At 40.4% G+C, this 20,751-nt stretch overlaps 1 protein-coding gene across 3 annotated transcripts; it reads right to left on the bottom strand.

Annotated features, from left to right (window-relative positions):
• Positions 1–148: 148 nt before the first annotated feature.
• PUS7 (pseudouridine synthase 7) lies at positions 149–20,540 on the bottom strand. 3 transcript variants are annotated; one of them, XM_015848764.2, is made up of 19 exons: positions 20,405–20,540; positions 19,928–20,143; positions 19,686–19,757; positions 18,603–19,071; positions 16,631–16,715; positions 16,423–16,524; positions 14,524–14,668; positions 12,572–12,589; positions 11,040–11,151; positions 9,666–9,743; positions 8,460–8,588; positions 8,058–8,183; positions 7,551–7,612; positions 6,959–7,119; positions 6,001–6,127; positions 4,981–5,082; positions 2,578–2,707; positions 1,470–1,561; positions 149–975 (listed from the first exon to the last, which is right to left on the bottom strand). In XM_015848764.2, exons 4-19 carry the CDS (start codon positions 18,956–18,958, stop codon positions 839–841), a joined length of 1,962 nt encoding a protein of 653 aa, XP_015704250.1. In that variant the 5' UTR covers positions 18,959–19,071; positions 19,686–19,757; positions 19,928–20,143; positions 20,405–20,540; the 3' UTR covers positions 149–838. The 3 variants fall into 3 exon arrangements, with proteins under 3 accessions (XP_015704250.1, XP_015704335.1, XP_015704411.1); XM_015848849.2 differs by having other exon boundaries at positions 471–975; positions 19,671–19,757; XM_015848925.2 differs by lacking the exon at positions 12,572–12,589 and having other exon boundaries at positions 471–975.
• Between the last annotated feature and the right edge of the window lie 211 nt (positions 20,541–20,751).

The following is a 20,751-nucleotide window of genomic DNA, read 5'->3' as shown; positions in this document are numbered from 1 at the left end:
CGGCCCAAGGCCGCACACATCACAGCCGGGGCGGGCCCAGAGGCGCATGCGCACCCGCCTCCCCCTCAGCCACCCCCATGGCCGCGCCCGCCCCTTCCACACAGCTCCCCCATAACCCCACCTCAGGGAGCACAGAGCCGGGAGCACCTTCCGTTCACGGCGTTTTATTCACACAAGCAGCACGAATTCCCTATTTGGTTTAGAATCGTTTAAAATGCAGCTTCGTTCTGCCTCCCAGCAGCAGGCTGGCTCAGCCAGGGACAGAGCGAGGCGCTACGGACTGACACACCGTTGTGTTTGGTTAACTATTCCCAGTACCTTGTCTTGGTGAAGCTGAAAATGCACACATTTTCCCCGGAAGAAGCTCGTGTTTAATTAAAACAGCTGTGCCCTGTGGCAGCACACAGCCAGCCCGGCTGACCGCAGCAGCTTCTTGGAAGCAAACAGCCATCAGTACCTTCACTCAGCTCTAATTTTCCTAATGCTGTACTTTAATATAGAGATCTCAAGGTGTGCTGAACTGATAAAAACATTCACTGCTCGCTGAAACAGAGCGAGACGAACATGTGCCCAGGTCAGAAGCCATAAGCCTGCTTCTCAGAGATGCAGCAACACAGCTCAAGCGACCTCATGGTCCATTCGTTACAAAGCACCAGTCACTAAGGCCCGTATTACATTACAACCGGCATCTTGCTAATAACTACTTAATTTAACTGCTTGCACTAATAAAAACTTAAAAAATACAAATCTCTCACTGCCACCCTTCAAAGATTTGTACAGAACGTAAGTAGGAAAACACTTTGTACATGTTAAAATCTAGGCCGTGCCAGCAGTTCACTCAGCGTAACCAGGTAGTGTTCAGCTGCGTTTGGTTTTTAATGCTTGTGTCCATCTTCAGAACTTCTCGGATCGCCATAGTGGCGTAAGTGGATGGCGGAAGGGAGAACTCCATCTTCAGTGCCCGGAATTTACCATCTATCGTAAAGAGGAGAGACAAAGCAAAAAGAAAGTAAAGAACATAAATAATGCTTACTCTGAGTGCCATCCAAACCGGACCAAAGTTTTCCACCGCCATCCCTGATCTCATACAACAGCCTCGACCACCACACCCCAGTCTACAATCCATAGTGTAAAGCAGAATGTTGTAAACCATCTTCCATTTAACATTTTCTTTCAGCGGGAAGTGATATTCTAAGCCTTCACCAAAAACTAGATGGGTGGTTTTGTCAGACTGAACTCCCACCCACTCTTCTTTTTTGTCTGGAGCCCACTGTTGGAAGACCTTGTGACCAAAGCTACTGGAAAGATTTACACTGAATTCTGTTAAGTATCTAAGTGGTCTGTTATGCTCAGCACAGATAAACATTCAAGCATAGCAACACTGTGGCTCACTTCCACTTTTTCTTTACACGTTCCATAGAGATTTACTGCTAGATGCTAATTTGATTGTACAGATATATTCAATTTACCTGTAGGAAGAACTGGTAAAGGTTTTCCTTCCAGCTTATCCAAGTCCGTAGTAAATAATGGGATTCTAGGATCATCATATGCGACGACTTCCCTACGTAACATACATAGGATTTATTATTATTAGTCAAATTCAGCAGTTACAATAATGCAACTGAGATGGAATTGTTGTATATTAAAGTAGAGAAGATGGTATTTATCTTGCAATGACTGGTAAAGCTTTATGTACAAAACTTGCCTCTGTTTTCATGTGGAATATAAAATAATGTATTAGTGAGACATTTCTTTGCATAATTCACCTCTTTCCTCCCATGGAATATCAGGATTTCCAGCTATACCAGTATAGTTCACGAAGTAATGGGAAGAGTGTTATCAGCTCTGAGAATACTCAGAGGCTTTTTTTTTTTTTTTGTTTCATTTTGAAGAAACCTCTCTAAACCTTTAGAATATGTACTTAAGCATTTTCAATGTATTCATATAACAAAAACTATTCAACATGCAGCGACTAGGCTGAAAAAGCAACTGGGAAGAAGGTAAGCTTTAAATATCAGTAATAACTAAAGTAAAATTCAAATATTTGAATTTTGTCTCCCTTCCAAACCTTCTATTTTTCTCTCAGTGTTTTAGTGAGAAGTTTATCTGTACATCAGTACGATCACCTGTTTACAAGGTATTTATTCAGCTGCTATGCGACAGCTGGGTGGTGCCACTAGTAAGAGTGATGTAGTACACTTATGTGATAGATATCTTTCTGATTGACGCCGTTGATTGGAAACCAACTTTCTCATATCAGGATTACAAAAAATAACTGTTTTGAATATTATCTGTCATGCTTTCTCCATCAGCCTGCATAATTATGGAGTGCTTAGGCAATTCCTTGCAAAGGAGGGTAGCAACTAGACAGATGTCTTAACACTAATACATTACAAAACCAGAGGACCAGTGAAGAAATAATACTATTATTCAACTCCAACCGTGTCAAAAACATGAGAAAAAATGCACCAAGATTTCTTCCCACCTATACTTCGTTCTACATGTGTATGCTGTAGGTCAATCTAATGGCTCTTAGTCATCCCACATATTACAAAGTTCTTTTGTCCTTCTACTTACCAACTGACATTCTGAGGTCGAATGATAATCTTTCTGTATGCTCCAGAAAGTGAATAGTCTCTGATTTTATGCCTCATGTTGTTGATGTCAAGATTGTCAGCTGCTAGCATTTCCTTGTAGGCTTCTCCAACTGGAAGAGAAGATATTTAATCAGAGATCATTGGGCTGTTTTCATAGAGCACTCCTTCTTTTATGTGCATTTTAATAGCTGTCAGCGTATATGGGTTAAATGTTAAGCAAAAAATTAAAATTGTTTAGTATAAACTTTATTAACTGCAGTATTTTCTTATACAAACCAATTAACAGAGACAAGTAACCAAGAAAGAATCTTTCTTAACAAATCAAAATTGAAGCTGAAAACAAAACTCAAAATAATTTACTTACATTTCACTGGCATCCTGCATACCCTTCCCAATTAGCTAAACTTCAGAAAACTAATCCCAGATACATGGAGTTATAAAAAGAAAGGCCAAACTACTGCTTGTTCTGTCTTTGAAAAAGCAGAGACTGAAAAGAGTTAAGAAAGCTACCTGAGGAACTTAGCTAAAGGTACCATCAAGTAGCTCTGACACTGCCAAAGCAATGAGTAACTATTATAGTTCCACATTCCCAAGTAAGGGTGTGTATACATACAGCTGGGAAAGATGGGGCGGCAATGGAAATATAATACATTGCAACTCAAATGCTCTAGTTTACAGCACAATTACCAGCATAACCAGGGAAATCTGAACCAATAAATTAGCCTTGGAATTCACCTCCCACCATGTTTGTGGACAAGATCAAGCTAAGCACTGAAGAACAGGACTGCCATTCAGAAGGACCTAGGCAGAAGCTTAGATGATTGAGTCAAGACAAGCTTAGGAAACTTGTTAAGGACAAAGTCCTTGTACCACAGAATCACAGAATTGTAGGGGTTGGAAGAGACCTCAAGAGACCACCAATTCCAACCTTCCTGCTAAAGCAGGTACCCTACCAGTAGATCTCACAGGTAGGCATCCAGACAGGTCTTGAATATCTCTATAGTAGGAGACTCCATAATCCCTCTGGGCAACCCGTCCCAGTGCTGTCACCCTTACTGTAAAGTTCTTCTGCATGCTTCTATGGAACTTCCTATGCTCTAAGTTTTAGGCCATTGCTCCTTGTCCTATCACTACACACCACTGAAAGAGCCTGACCTAATGCATTTGCCTCTAACTTCCTTTTAGATATCTATAAACACTGACCAAATCATCCCTCAGTCTTCTTTTCCTCCAACTCAACAGACCCAGGTTATTCAGCTCTTCCTCATACAGGAGATGATTCCAGGCCCTTAATCATCTTTGTGGCTCTATGCTGGACTCCTTCTAGGAGATTCCTGTCTTTTTTGAACTGGGTAGCCCAGAGCTGGAAGCACAGTACTGCAGACATGGCCTCACCAGGGCAGAGCAGAGGGGGAGAATCACCTCCCTCAACCCAGGCCATTCTGTGATTCTATGATTCTATGGTTCTGATGGCATACCTGGTTGTGTCAACGGGAATGTAGCCTGTAGCTACACCACGATAAACAATTACTGCCCCTAACTGGGCTTTTATTAAAATTCACTTGGAATAGTGCATCCAGTCACTGGTGTGAGTACAAAGTAGGTTCTAATGAACTAGAATGAGTCTAACTGAGAGCTACTCCAATGACCAAGAGTTGTAGCACATACCTTGTACAGAGAATCTGAAAGAAAGGGCTTCTTTAGCTTAGAGAAGATTCAGAGACCTGAGGCAGTATTTGCCCTTGGAAAATCCAGCCCTGACAGGACAAAGACCTGAAAAAGTTGGCCTGAATACCAGATGGCCTCCTGAGGTCACAGAAATCAATCACAGAAATGATTCTTTGACTACCTCTTAGTAACAACACAGTTTTCCAAACGGACTGCTGAATTTATTCAATTAAAAACAATTTTGATGAAATACACTTTCTATAAAAGACGTGAAAGATGAAAACATGTGTTAACATTTAATTAAACCAGATCTGTTTCTTTTTTTCCCCAACTTGAAGTTTTTGGGTTACATATTCTGTAAGTTTGGCTTGTTTCCTAATTTAAAAGAACCAAACGCATATACTCTTTAATGAGCCTTTCACTGTTTTTTTGTCCCTTTGCCATGATAAATCACTTTGCCTCAGTAGAAGTCTTCAGGAAAAGCTATTTGTTAAATCAAAAGATGAAAAAGATTTATATTAAATAAAACAAATTACCAAGTAAGCTATCATCAAAGTGGGAGAGGCTGACAGTAGCATATCTACTACTACAGCACAGCTCTGAAACAGTCAATTTTTAGCAGTCAGAATGGCTGCATAGATCTCATCTTCTGCTTCAGATCTATCTTAAAGTAGATCTACAGTTTCAGAGTTATTGTGTAAGTTAACAGACTTACTTTTATGCTTTGGATAAATAACATCAAATCCAGGTAATGGCATCACTACATCATGAATGGTGTAGTTGTGAACGTCTCCTTCTTCAATGTGTACAGCTGTGGCTACAGTCAGGACAGAAAAGAAAGAGAGATTCTAGTTACAGCTAGATCAGCCAAATTTACAATGAATCATTTGATTGAAACAAGCCTGCTTTGGGAAGGGTAACTACTGTGTTTTTATCTCCACTTAATAGACACTTCCAAGAAAATAAATGAGTTTTCAAGGCTGTTACAAGCAGAATCACAGCCTAGTTTCCAATGACTTTTAAAGCTGAATGACATAAAGACTGCTAGATGATGTCTCTTAGCTGAACATTTGGCTTACATGAAGGAAAAATACTTTGTATGCTCTCACTGCATCAAAATGCCAGTGAAAATGCAAGTAAACAAAGCTCTGACTGAATCTCTGCTTTACTAGGTGCTGTCATAGAATGGCTTGGGTTGGAGGGGACCTTAAGGACCACCTGGTTCTAATCTTGCCATGAGCAGGGTTGCCAGCCACTAGGTCAGGCTGCTCAGGATCTCATCCAACCAGGTCCTGAATGCCTTGAAATGGGGCATACAGAGTCTCTCTGGGCAACTTGTTCTAGCACCTCACTACCCTCTGAGTAAAAAATTTCTCACTAACATCTAACCTAAATCTACCCTCTTTTGTTTTAAAGACATTCTCCCCTGTCCTATTTCTATCAGACTGTATAAAAAGTCAATCCTCCCTTCTGCTTTTAAGCTCCCTTCAAGTACTGGAAGGCCTCAATGAGGTCTCCCCAGGGCCTTCTGCAAGCTAAACAAGCTCAATTTCCCAAACCCTACTTCATTGGAGAAGTGCTGCAGCCCTTCAGACATTTCTGTGGCCCTTCTCTGGACCTGCTCCAACAGTTCCACATCATTCCTGGACTGAGGGTTCCAGGCTTGGACACATTTACCAGTGTAAATTCCAATGTAATTTCCTGTGACTAAAGCATTCACAGCATTCTCCTTTACCTCCTTTAAGTATGAGATCTCCTGGTACAGCTTTAAGCCCATATTCTTCTATCCTCTTGCTCACCATATTATTCCACACATAACTCTGGTAGCTATGAATATACATTAAACGATTATTCCTTGGTATCTGGAGGTTAAAAAAAAAAAAGTGAAAGATTAGAAATATGCCATTTTAGGACTTTCTCTTAATCACAGCCCACAGTGCAAATGTTTGAAGCATTACCTTCTCCATTAACAGACCCAGCAAAACCAAACTTATCTGCGATTTGGAAAAAGGGTATATAAAGTAGGAATGCTTTTGTACATTTGAAATCCATACACACACACAAAGAAGTGTTTAAATTAAAAGTGACAAACTACATCTTTTTTTTTAATCAATCAAACAGCTCAGAGACACAAAGCTGTTACAAAACACTGAATTCAAACTCAAGCTCCTGAAATGCTTAAGTAAACTTTGCAGCTGTTAAAGCACAGTGTTAGCCTAATTAACCTCATCATAAAAAAGTAATTCTCAGCTCCTATTGGGCCCAATAATTTGCTGGTTATATTTTCTTCAAAGACTTCATCTAAATTACAGTACTTGAATGTGACGGTGAATCCACCACCTCTACACAGTGCTGCCTCATTAGCACACTTAGTTAGATTTATACTCTTAAGCCATCAGGAAAAACTCTGATTTTCTGCACCATTTTCAGGTCTGTATTATACACAGTTAATAAATATAACTGCTTGGCTTCCAACTTAAAGAGACTGCGGTATGAATGGGAGAGCTCATTATGCATACACTATTTACAGATGTCACACATTATAGTGCAGCAGTAGTTCCAGCAAAAAAGGTACAATAAATGTAAAGATTTTACAGAAACAGAAGCCTGATGAGTTTATTTCAAATTCATTGCGATGCCATAACAAGAGTATGTTCATTCCAGTAAATGCCCCACAGCACTTGTACACTCACTATGCCAAATGCAGAGATTATGTTCTTCATTCCATACTTTAACAGTCCGCGTAGAAGCTGTCCTTCCACGCACCTTTTTACAGGTAGTTTTTTGAGAGCTGCTGCTGGATCTTTTGTCTTTGCCCATTCTTCTCTGCATTTTACTAAGTATCCCTTCTCAGCTAGAACAAGGATGCAAAATAAAAATATTTTAAACACACACATAAAAATTCATCCACTCTTTTATTAAAAGAGTTGAAAAAAACAGCATTTCAGTCACGGTAACTGCAGAGATCAACAGAATCACAGAATGTTAGGGATTGGAGTGCTCCAAGTGCAGTCCAAACAGATCATGTATTAAGATTCAGTTCCCCTTCCACGTGCACCAAAAGAAACTGCCCAATAAGCCAAAAGAAACAGAAAAGCTGAGAAGGTGAGGACTCCTTCTCACTTCCTAAACTGGCAGAGGTTTAAATTTCAGAAGCTGTAGAAAGTTGTCCTCCCAAATGTCCTTTTAAATGAAAAGAATCAGAATCTAGAAGTGGTGATTCCTCAAAGTACAGTTCTTTGGGGAGGAGGGAAAAGAACACCTCACGTATTGCTCAGTCCTTACCTCCTGGTCGAGGTTTTAGTATCAAATCCATTACTTCATTCCAGTTGTTCTGTAGAATAGCTCTAAAATCCAAACAGGAAAAGTGTATTAAGAATTTACTAAATATATTTTAACATTTAGTAACTTTAAACAAAGTAAGTACTGCGTTTATGCGGTGGCGCAGTGGTAGGAATGCCGCATTGCAACACCAGAGGCCCAGGTTCGAATCCCCCCTGTGGCGCAAGTGGTAGAAGTGCCGCTCTGCTACACAGGAGGCTCGAATCCCAGGGGTTGGACTCGATGATCTCTAAGGTCCCTTCCAACCCGCATGAGACTGTGATACTATGAATATTAAAAGTAGTGGCATTATGCGAGATACCAGCTGAAGCAAGTTCAAAACAAGTTCCTTCATGAATCTAAAATTAAAGCTGGAAGATGCAATAGGATAGAAAAGCTTTCCAAGAAATAAAAGATATAAGATTAAGAGGAGGGAAAAAAAAAAAAAAAGAGGATGAAAACAAGGCATACCTGCCAATTTGATATGTAGGAACAGCCGTGGTTCCAAATCTTTGCATTCCATAGTAATTAATGAATCCAATTTCCCTGAGTGAGTTCATTGCTTGCTCTATCTGGTCATCAGTTCCTGTTATATTTCTAGCATCAAACAAACAAACAAAAAAAAATGTCTATAAGTTTTCTTAACCTTTTTAAAGGGCTTACAGTATTTTAAGGTCCCCAACGTAATAAAGACCAATATTAACATAATCCAACACTTATCAAATACAGTAACTTCCATCCCAATAGGATTTTTCCTCTTTGTTGTAAAACCAGATGACTGATGTCCCAGTCCTGGTTGAGGGGAAAAGAAAAAAATAAAAGAACATACCACTCTAACAGAACTGTCTGAATACATGAATATGGTAATATTACCTGAGAACAACAGTGAAATGGTTCCCTTGCAGTTCTCCTAATTTCAGTGGATGATTCTTATAACTGAAATTTCCTAATTTAAAGTTCATCAGGCATTTATTCAAATGAGCAAGTCTTTGTGCAGTGATTCTAAAAAAGAAGAAACAGACCAACAGTGACCATCCTCTGTTTAGAAAAGCAGGTAAGTTGATATAAAAATGTCATCATTTTGAGACAAAAAGCAGTGAGCCGTGTTTCACCACTCTTCTGCTCTTCTATTCAAAGAATTTTTATGTCATATCTAAAAGAAAATTCTGAAGACCTGTTTATTCACGACAAAACATATTGTGACAAAACTGTTCGTACTGTCTTCATGTTTACGTTAGTGTATGCATGCACTCAGAAAATAAGTTGTAATACTTATATATGTGCAAGCGTATGCACATGCAAACCACTGGGAGAAAAACTACCAACAACTAAGTAGTGAATGCCTTCCTTTTAAGAAGGACTTGATCAAGTTTCTGGCTTTAAAACCTTGAAACTCCTCCACTTCAGGAATTTCAAAGAGCTGTAAAACGCAATAGGGACAGAATATTCCAGCAGCTAAACAGGTATTGTAATACGTGGCTGTGAGGCACCCTCAGTTACTGATGCAGCACTAATTTCAAGTGCCTAGGAACCATGTATTTATCTCAGATTTTGCCAAGAGAAATTTTACTGTGGGAACAGATTAAGGCAGGAAAAACTTCATTTTCTTGCCCTTCTGGCTACTCACAGATGGGAAAAAGCAGTGGTTGCCCTTCTCTGGAGCTGTTCAGAAAGTTCAGTGAGAAAGGAAACAGGTTTCCCACTGAAGGAAGGGGAAACAAAGGCCAGGATGGAAATGAAACTATTTCCATGGAGTCATTCTGCATTGCTGCTTCTGCTGCATGAGGGTCATGTAGTGTGGGAGCACATAGAAGCAAGCTGGGCCACTGCTTCATCTAGGAATGTGCATTCACATGTGCCCAGCCTCTGACTCAGGACACTGCTGATGGAAAGCATCAGCAATCAACACAGAATGAAAAAAAAAGGGATTACAGTATTTTTATTAATATGTGGCTCTGGTACTTAATGAGATCAGTACATGATTCTGCCACTTGTTACGTGCATACTGGGTGAGGATTACAGTGAGGTAGTAAAGTCACCATGGTAGGAATGCAAACACTCCGGTGTGTTTTTACTTACCTAAGAACAGCAATTTCTTGAACTGTTATAGCCCTTTTATCTTTAGTTCCCATGTAAGAAAATATGTTTGGCTTCACTCTTAAAGACAATAATGAAATATATTAAAACTATGAAAGCAGACACAGTTTTCAGCATAATTACTTAGTGATACTATTTTACATGGAAAATATGAATTGTACATTAAAAATAGAACACACACACATATATGAAGATGCAGCCTAGTTCTGGGAAAGAAAATCCAATTTGACACTCCTGAATATGTGTGGCATTATCTAAGTTATCTCCAAGTATGTTGGAAACACAAGGAAACCTTCCAGACCGATTCACTTCGAGCACAACTATGCATTTGAACTACAAGCCTTCAAATATTTCCTTCCATACATGCACTCAGTTCACAAAGGTGCAGTAATCACTATATGAAGAAATAAAATAATTCACAACACTTTCATTTCTCCCTTAAGCTTCAAATAGCATGTCCGTTTGAATAACACGCCCGCATATTACAGGAGAATATGGGAAGTTTCCCTAACGTTTGTTCCATTTCTGTCCTCTAGATGAAAATTTCCCTTTTCCTTCCTTTCTCTTTCCTTTCCTGTGTTTCCAGTTATTCCATCACTGGGCACCAGATGGTATCAGGATTGCTACCACATACCTATTGCCATCAAACTACACCCCCAATAGTCTCTTCGAAATACTAATATGGCATGGGATAGAGGTTGAAGCACAAATATTTGCTTTGGGACAGACACAGTGAAGAGAAGTGGAAAAGCAGACAATAGATCACTGAATTGACCCAATTTAAAGATAACGTTTTATCTGTAACGCGTTATGTTCACATCATGCCTATCACAAATCTTTTTGTTGCTGCACATGATGGAGTAAAAGGAACTCAGGTTTTGGTTGCCTGGAGAAATTAACACATAGATTATCAATCAGTGCTTAGGAGTAAATTAACATATTATCACAATAGTATGTGCCATACACATGCTCATAACATACTTTCATATATATGCACACACTTGAAACAAGTAGCTTTTAATTTATGTTATTTTCATTGATGCTATGGGCTGCCTCACCTTCCTCCAATCAGCCCGTTTGAATGGTGGACTTCTGCCATTGAAATAACAGGGTACAGCCTTTTATTACTTGAAATGACTTGGCCCTCTCCTCCTGAGACTTAAAGTTTCAAATTTGATATTCTAGAGAAAACTTCTTTTTTGTGTTATTTAAAGAAAAAAACCTTGGCTAAAGATAAGGCAACAGCAACCATTTGTGCTGCTCTTATATTACCATGGGGAATTACATTTTCCTTAACATGAAACAGGCGGAGGGCAATCTGCACGCTAGACAAGTTGACCGAATCAACAGCCTTACCTTAAAAATTTTGACAGGACATTAATGGCATCCATGGTGTCCTTGTTCTCCTTGTACAGTACAAAATGGCAGTAGCTTCCCCTGGATTTTGGCCAAGAGTGTTTTCTTGGATCTTTAAAAACAAAAGGTCAAAATGTTAAGAGTGTCTCTTTAATTATTTCAATGAATATGGTTGACACTGCAGCTTCATTTAAAACAAATACACAATAGTCAGCTTCTGATTATTTCCATCTGCTTTAAAAATAAATAAATATTGACAGTAAAAGCCACAAAGCACCTTGAAAAGTACATTCTACCCTTTCACTGTAAATTGTAAATTTCTGCTTAATCAAACCTAGAAAGGCTCGAAAATGGTGAGTTCCTTTGTCACAAAACTAGCTAAAAAAGATCCCCGTGTCACTTGACTGCCATCTCATTTGATTAAGCTCTTCAAAAACTTTATCATTATACTGACTTTCAGCCATTAGAAGACACTCTAAATTTCAACTGATGTCTACTCTAATTAACAGATGAGAACCATTGGAGCACTGTTTGCAAGAAGACTACGGTATTATTTACTATGGCTATTTAGTAAGCAGACAGTAAATACGTTAAAGCTTCATTAAACTTTTCACTAAAGGACAGCTCTTCTTGTCTTCTTCAGCAAAATCTTGCATTTAGCTTGAAGAGCAAAACACCTCAATGAGGAACTCACAGATAAAACAGCAGAGAGAAAAACAGAGCAGTTCACAAGGAAAATCTTCTCCATCCAGAACAGTTCTTATTTAACCAATCCATCTTGCACACAGTCATTATCACACCCTCCAAGAAAGGAACCCTCATCAGGGCTAAATTCACAGTTCTCTATGCAATACACCAGGAGGCTCCACAGCTCTGGGCACGACATCCACAGCACGCCTGTCCCACACCACCCATCATGCTGAGCACTGGAAGGCTGCAGCTATAATCCCAGGGTTTAACCATTCCTCACCCAATATACCAGGGTATTCATTCAGGCAGGTGGGCTGGAGGGACAGCCTGCATTCCTGATTCCTATTTTCCAGAGTCATGTCACATATTTCACAGTAAAATCATATTTCCAAGCCTTTTTCCAAATCTATTCCTGCAACCTGAAGGCCAGAAGCTCTTTGTTAAGATCAGGATGTATGATACATGAAGTTGTATAAATCTGGAAACCGAGTTCTGAAATAGAAGGCTGAAGGGTAAAGTTTAGGCTTAATGAAATCAAAGGGAAAGTCACAATAGATTTCTAACAGTATCATCAATCCTGATCAATCAGCATCACTTATCACTGGCAGGCATTTTCTGCACTGAACGGCTACAGACTATCCTGCACCAGCAAAAATGTGGTAGCACAAGACCAGTTCTTGGCTGTTTCTGGGAATTTTAAACACTACTTGTGTGTAGTTTATTTTGGGTTTAACTCAGTTTTGTTTTAGAACTGTAACGAGTTTGGCCAGTCTTATCACAATTTAGGAGGTCATAACGGTTGGCATTTCATTTTGTTAGCATGAAATGTCAACATCTCTTACCTGTTGCAGTTCTGACCTCTGTCCCAATGCATAGCATAAAGAGCACAAAAGAGTAGCATTTAATTTTTAGACTGTCAAAGGGTTTTTTAAGGTGAACATGCAGGTTTATGGTTATGGGATTGTTTATGCTTTAGAGCATCCAACAGTTAGGTGGTGGATGACAGCAATTTAGACAGTTATGCAATGGAATCGTGCAGAGGCAAACGGTGAACATATGGAAAGCTTCAATCGGAGACACGACAAACTTTGTTTGTGGACAATGATGAAACAGCAATTTACTGACTAAAAATCTGAAGTATTTTGGGTGTGAACTTACTATAGACACAAGGCTTCTTCTAATTTTAAGGAAGCTATTTTTGCTAACTGTTTATGTTACAAACAAAAGTAATCAGATACCTCTCAGCTAAATATTGCACGTTTCTGAAGTGTTTCTTGCCCGGGGAGCCCACTCAGGACTGAGAAGTGTTGGTGGCTACATAAACATGGAAGACACAATCCTGACTAAAAGCAACTTGCAGTCATATCTTGCATTCATTAGCACTTACACACACCCACTGAATCTGCACTCATCTCCACCAACTTGCACAGATGGCTGCAGCACCACAACTTAAGAGGCCAAGTTTAAATAGATGATGCCCCTCTGCCTCACAAGATGGTGCTCCAGATAATACTTTATCCTAGAGATACATCACTCAGTTCTCTTCAGTGTATTCCAAATACCTGAATTCTTCTATACAGTATTTGTCAGATCACACTGGCTGAATAAATAAACTCAACTGTAACAATGGTTGAAGAATATATGCAAGCGGGAGGGAAAGGTGAAGGTAAAAACATTACAAACTGACAGAACAAAACTGGCCGAGGAGAATTTTGTGCTGGTAACTACACATATCCACGCGCAGTGCATGCAAATACATGTTTTCTAAATGATTAAACACGATACGCAACAATATAATTTGTACCAATAAACGTACAACATTCCCGTACTCACTTAATAAAAGCCTTAGAAGTAATAATTAAATTGAATGTGGAGATGGTCTTATTTCAAATTTTTAATTATCCTATTTTCTTGTATTTTCCTTTCTCCACCTCCTTCATCTTTAAAATGAAAGGGCTACGTTTACGTATTGCATCGCTTGCAAAGGGTTGAAATGAAATAGTAATCAATCAGTTTAAATCAAATCTTGATAATAATAATCTAATAATAATTAAGTATCCAAAGAGGCATTTAGACAATTCTCTCAACTTACAGGCAAAGTAGTGGCAACATTTAAAAAAATAAATAAAAAATGTAAGCTGTATGAATTTATCTCCCATAAAAAAGACAAGATCTGCTAAGACCAAAGTGGATAATATTGCATTTTTTAAATCTTTCATTAGTATTAGTACTCCGAAATAGTGACTATAATCAGTACAATCCTCTGAAAATAAAATTAGCCTTGAGAGCAGAAGTAGCCTTATAAGTGGAACTATCTCAAAGGTCACAGTAAACACTCATAATTGATGTCTTTTTAAACAGTAACATCTCTGATCAAGTCAATAAGAACTTTGTCCTGAATTTTCAAGACAGACAGGATTGAGCTGTGTACATTTCAGCTGCAACTACAACACACACTTCCATTTCCAAGTAGGTTCATGACAGTCCACTTCAAACAACACACAGAATATAAAGCCTCTATTTTGCCTATCTCCACTGCAATAGCAAAAGATCCTCTTGCTTCTAACATAATTATACTTGATTAATGATTTTAATGAGTAGAAAAATTAAATTGTAGATATTCTTTGTGTTTCCAGTTATCTTAGATGCACGGTATCACTGCAAAAAAACAAGCCAGCCTACATTAGGATGTGCACTCCATGTGAAGTACTTTCTAATGATACCATTCTTTAATATTTTTTTACTTTTCAGATAATTTTAGAATTTACCCGAGTGCTGTGATACTGAAACTCACTTGCCAGTGCTTTTTTTCCAGCAGCATGATAGGCAATAATGTATTTTTTTCCATCTCGATCTTCTGTTTTAGTCTCCAGCCCAGGAAACAAGGACTTAACAGCTTGGTGGATAACTGTTCTTTTTTCTTTAGTGTCTTCAATGACCTGTGTTGAAACACAGGTGTGCACAAACAACATGAAATAAGACAAAAGGAAAAGGACTCCCCCAGATTTCAAGTTTTGCATGCTTAAAAAACCCCACAGAACTACTGAATCACACCAAAGTACTCAACAAATACACTTTAACAAGTCTGGCCTAATCGTTAGTTTTAAAAATAATAAATGCTACAAATCCCAGAAAACCTAAAAATTTCAAGACAATTTTGTGTTTAATAAAATTTCCTCTTCTAGCAACAACTCTGGCAAAACTAAGCTTTTCTATATGAAAAAAAGAAAATGATGAGGTAGATAACTTGGAGATTTCCTAGCCTAAGATTACCTAGCCTGGAGAAGAGAAGGCTCCAAGAGGACCTTATAGCAGCCTTCCAGCACCTACAGGAAAGCTGGGGAGGAACTTTTCATAAGGTCATGTAGCAACAGGATGAGAGGAAACTGCTTTAATCTAGAAGAGGGCAAAATTAGACTAGCTATTAGGAAGACATTCTTTCCTCTCAGGGTGGTGAGACACTGGAACAGGCTGCCCAGTGTGGTTGTGCCCCCCATTCAAGGCCAGGCTGGATGGGTTTGTGAGCAACCTGGTCTAGGGGGAGGTGTCCCTGCCTACAGCATCAGGGTTGGAACTAGATCATCTTATAGGTCTCTTCCAACCTAAATCACTCTATGATTCTATGATTATTTAATATGCTAATGCTTCTTTGAAATTATCAGACCTAATCCTGTTCTACTATCTAATACAAATTCAACAGCTGTTCTTCAAAAGCACAGAATACTGGACTATTCAGAAATATGAAGCTAATTTTGTACATTGTTTATATTCTTGTTACAGAAGACCATTTTTAGCCTCTCTTGTATTAAGTTACTTAACACTGACCTTTGAAATAATCTTTTTATCAGGATGGATTTTTATTTAATACTTCTCAAATAAATATCTTATAAAACACTATGTCATGGTTTTGTAATTTTGTAATTTTGCTATCAGTATTCCACATCATAACATCATGTCAAGTATGGATACTTCTGTTGAATGTGCAGTCCACAGAAGAAGACTACATATCCCAGAGAACAACAGGAGTAACAATAAGTCCACGGTGACCAACAGCAAGGACTCTATATAATCTCGTTCCCAGGCTGGAGTGCCCTCCTTCTCTTCCTCTCGAACTTCTTCGGAGAGTGGGAAGCGCTTTCCAGCCGTGTCGCCTAGAGTTCACAGTAGGCCTCTCGGTTTTCGGAGACTCTCTCTCTCTCTCTGTTTCGTTCGATTTGTTAGCCTTAATTATATTATATTTGTGTTTCTTGTATTCGATATCATATTTAGTAAAATAAGTTTTTCCTCCTTAGATTGTCGCTGTTTTATCCCACTCCCCTTTTCCCCTCCCTTTCCAGGCCCCGGGGGGGGGCGTGGGGTGGCTTCCCCTGTCACGGGCATAGGTAAATCTAAGTAACCCGTGACACACTATTAGACAGAGAACCAAGACACTGTCAGAAAATTTTATCACTGCAGAAACTAAGATATGTTTGAGTTCAGGTGTCCCACTGAAATCTAAGTAACTACTCCCGTGCATAAATTTAGGATGCAATTGTGTAAAGCATTACAAACACCTAAGTTAGCAACATTTCAGCATTAGCTGCTGTGACGTCATGTACAAGCTGCTCTCATACCTGACGTGCATTAGAAAGCTCATAATTTCCACTCACTCTTATTCCCTCCCCACAGATTTCATACGATTTGTTCATTTTACCTCTATGGCCACACTAGTTTCCTTATTCTTAAGAAGCTGGAGTTCCTCTAAACGCTGCTTGTCTTCATCTGACAAAACAGTGAATGTTTCTTCCGATGGATCCTGACACATGTTTAAGGGGGAAAAACAAACATCCAGTAACCTATATAAAACAATTTTCATTCTCTTAATGCTTCTGCTGTTACCAAACCTTTACCTCAAAATTTACCTCATCATCCACTGGGACGGTGAAGTCATCCAAGTGGCTCACACGTCCATCTTTGCCTATTTCGTGAACAACGAAGTCCGAATACCTGATGGGAAAAAAAGCACATGAAAACTGTAATTAAAAAAAGAAATCCCACATCACAGAGTGCTTTCCTAAGAAAATATTTGTTTGTAGAAGTCATTGAAGGGGGTACAAAAGAAACTTCAGCTTTGATAAAACTGTACCTATTCTCAGCCCTCAAAATATACCAAGAAAACAAAGCAGAAAAATGTCAGATAATTAAACAAAGATGTTTGCAGATATCCAAGCAGGTGCTGTAGTTACCTGCTAAGAATTAAGACCCTATTGTTTGCTACAACTTCAATACACGCACATTAACTGGAGCTTCCAATAACCTGCAAGACAAAATACGTTGGCCTTTCTCTAAGGAAAGTGGGACGAATACAGTCCTGTTTCATACATTCAGCTGTAGAGAACACCTTCCAAAACCAGCTGTTCTGTGTTCTCTGTCAGAGCAACAAAAACACTGACCACAATATTTTGGACGGAGTCACTATGCACAGCAATGAAACATCCTGACTTTAGGGGGGTTGAGACGGTTTATGTTGCACTTGCTACATTCTTTTTAGGTAGCAGTAAGTCCTAAAGAAAACTTTAAAAAATCCTCAGTTTATAAACGTATGAATGTTGAAAGATTAATGAAACACTTAGTCATGGGAATGTTTCTATAGCATCCTCCAAGCCTATGTTTCTACATGTGCCATGCTATTGTGGAGCCATACATGTTATTGGCGGAATTCCTTGCTTGAAAGTGCTCTGTATCCTCTCTCTCATTACCTGTAGCTGTCTAGACACGTTAGTGATGGTCACCATAAAACTGCTGGGATTAAGTTAATTACAGGTGTTATAAACTGACATCAAAGTAAAACAGTCAGTCCACAAACATTCCTAGCACACAGCTACCTCTGGTCTCTTCAGTTTGAAAACTGGCGCATTCCCCACAAGGCACAGCAGCACAGACTGTGCTCCCCACAGAGGTTTATGCTGACTGTTCAGTGCTGCATGGAAAGATTAAATACATCACCAATACATAGGTGGTGGAGTCTCCTTCTCTGGAGATATTTAAGACCCGCCTGGACGCCTACCTGTGTGACATGGTGTAGGGAGCCTGCTTTGGCAGGGGGGCTGGACTTGATGATCTCTGGAGGTCCCTTCCAACCCCTACAATTCTGTGATTCTGTGATTTCATTTTATATCCCATTACATATTTTATTGTATGGTGTGTAAAACAAAACCGCCTTGCTAAGGGAGGACAATGATTTCCACATCCGAGTTCTTGTATTTGCACTCACAGATTTACTCAAAGGTGTTCAATTTCAAAACTAGAATTTTTATGGGGAAATAAGCTACTGGTAGTCAAACATACCACTAAATATATAATGTAAGATCCATACCCTGTGTTATAAATATTCTCTTTTATGTTTTGTAAATGACATTACGACTGACCAGAGTATATTTTAAAACCTACCAGACAATCTGCCAGTATATACACATAACTACCACAGCACCAATGTCAAGCAAAAGCAACGGAGAACTGGAGAGGGATGGCTTCAGCATTAATATCATGTACTGTATCTCATATCAGTGCTGAGTGCTGTATGAAGGGTATCTGTATCACACAAACCTTTATGCTGCATGCTGCTGCCACAGAGTAAGATAAACAGCAAAGATCAGCATAATCATCTGCCTCCATCCACACTGAGCTTCCCTCTCATTTGACACGAAATAAACCAAAACCAATCCTGAAAAATGCCAAATTAAACATTTCTCTCAATCTCAGCATCAACAAAAGAAAGTGATGAACCTCCCAAATGGCCGCACATAAATCCAGTTCCATCCTGTGAGTCAGAAAAGGAAAACAGAACAGCTGCTAACACGGGGAATTAACATACACAGCAAGACAAAGAGTTACCTCTCTTTTAAGATTCCAGAAAATCCTTTATGACAGCTAACAAATTTAGTTATGCCAACATCGCTTTCTGTCAGTCCATGCTTCATCATGTCTGCAAAGCTCTCTGGGTCTCCATCTTCATCGCTGTCCTCTAGTTCCTCATCCTCCTGCTCATCGCCATCCTCGCTGGGAATGATTTCATTCTTTGCATCCTCAAGCAGAGGTTTGTCAGGTTGTTCCGTCACAGTCTGAACACTCTGCTCAGAGTTGCTTCCTATCTTAGAGTTCTCTGAGATCTTATTTTCATCCGCATCAGCCGCATCATCCTCCGAATGAGGACGTTTCAAGGATACGCTGTTCATTTCTACAGCTTCCATGTTTAAGGCACAGCGTTAAGATAGAAAGCCCTGAGAAGCAAGGATGGCTTACTTCCTTGTCTGCTTCAAAGCAGTATCAGTACATAGCCCCTTCACTCCAAGGACGGTGCACCCTGCAACGGTTCAAGAAAACCATAAACTTTCTGCTTTTTTTTTAGTTCAACATTAAGTGAAGGTATTTAACAGTTCAAACAACATGACTTGGAAAGAAAGGAGCTGTTAAAGGCACTTCAAACCCACCCAAAGGCAGCATGCACATTAGATTATAGAACAAGATTCAGCGCTATACAATCCCTTTACCATCACCACTTTTGCCAGCACAGCTGCAGCCAGCCCTGCCCATGTAGGCTCTGCTGCCAACAGCAATTTAGTGCCTATCAAGCTTTCCATTCCCAAGTCTTCTGCTGAAGACAACTACCCTCAATTACTTCTCATTCTACCAAGACTCCATCTTGCAAGGTTTGAGAGAGGATGGCTTGATTCCCCTTGCAAGGAGTGGGAGAAGATGGCCTGATTTTTCTAAGCCTAAAACCTCATCTTCCCCTTTTCTACATTCACCTGCTGTAACACACACAATCCCCTACAGAGCTCCAGATGGCAATAAGTCAGATCAAAAGGTAACAGGGAAAAGGTGACAAAATCCTTGAATGAGTGGGACAAACAAAACACAAGCAAGCAAAATGATGTGTGAGAGCACAGTATGACTACTCACACTATGACTACTCACACTGGTGGGGCAGACTCTTCACTGGCAAACTCAGCTACCACGTTTCTGTCAGCACAACCCAAACATCAAGGCCTGAAAAAGAGAAGGAAACTCTCTGAGAAGGTTTGCAGGGAGGAGGAAACAAAACCAAACAAACAGAAGACAACCTACCAGGGCAAACCAACAAGTACATAAACAAAGAAGTGATTCAAGGAGTGACAAAACATGCAGAAGAAAGTCAAACTATCCACAGAGCAATGTACCTTCAAGCAGGAAGCAGATTTCAGTTTGTCCTCAAATAAAATCCTTCTTTTAAAAGTAAGGTAATTGTATCCGAGAGAAGTAATTCACCAGCATTCCAATATCCTTCCTGTATCTTCTTAAACGTACAGAGCCCTGGCTGTAAAGCACCAGCGGGGACAAGGCGTATAGATGGCTCCTGAGACCTGCTGCGTGGCACACCGAAATCCCTGAAACACCTGCCAAGGAGGCAATGATAGATCTGGTGTTTGTAGAATAGCTAATAAATGACAGCAAATGGTTACAAGAGCTCAGCACGGCTCAGCGCGGCCCACGGTGATGCGGCAGCGCCAGGCCCCGGCCCCGGCCCCGGCCCGGAAGGAGCAGGCAGCTCCCGGGGCAGCGCCGCTCGGGCTCCGGGCCGCCATTGAGCACAACGGGGCGGCGGCAACGAAGGAAAGCGGCGCTCCGCCCGCCGCCGGGCACGGGGCGCTACTTACCGCACGCGGGAGCGGGAGGCCGGGCCGGGCGCCGCGGGGAGAGCGGGAGGAGGAGCGGAGAGAGAGCAGGGCCCGGCCCAGCTCCGAGCCGCGTGTGTGAGGGCGGGCAGGCGGGCGGAGGAGGAGGAGGGAGGGAAGGAGGCCGGACGGCACCGCCCGCACCGCGGGGTGAGCCGAGCCGAGCTGAGCGCCCGCTCGTGCCATGGCGGCGCTGCCGGGCTTCTCTCGGCAGCCCTGCGAGTCTCAATGGGTTCCAGCTCCCCTGTGGTGCTGCCCGTCAGCGCCTGTCCTGCACCCATCCGAGGCAAAGACATGATATTATCTGCCTGTAAACATCTGTCTGGGCA

Source organism: Coturnix japonica, chromosome 1, assembly GCF_001577835.2.
Source record: "Coturnix japonica isolate 7356 chromosome 1, Coturnix japonica 2.1, whole genome shotgun sequence".
Taxonomy (NCBI): Eukaryota; Metazoa; Chordata; class Aves; order Galliformes; family Phasianidae; genus Coturnix; species Coturnix japonica.
This window is presented reverse-complemented; position numbering and strand designations above follow the sequence as displayed.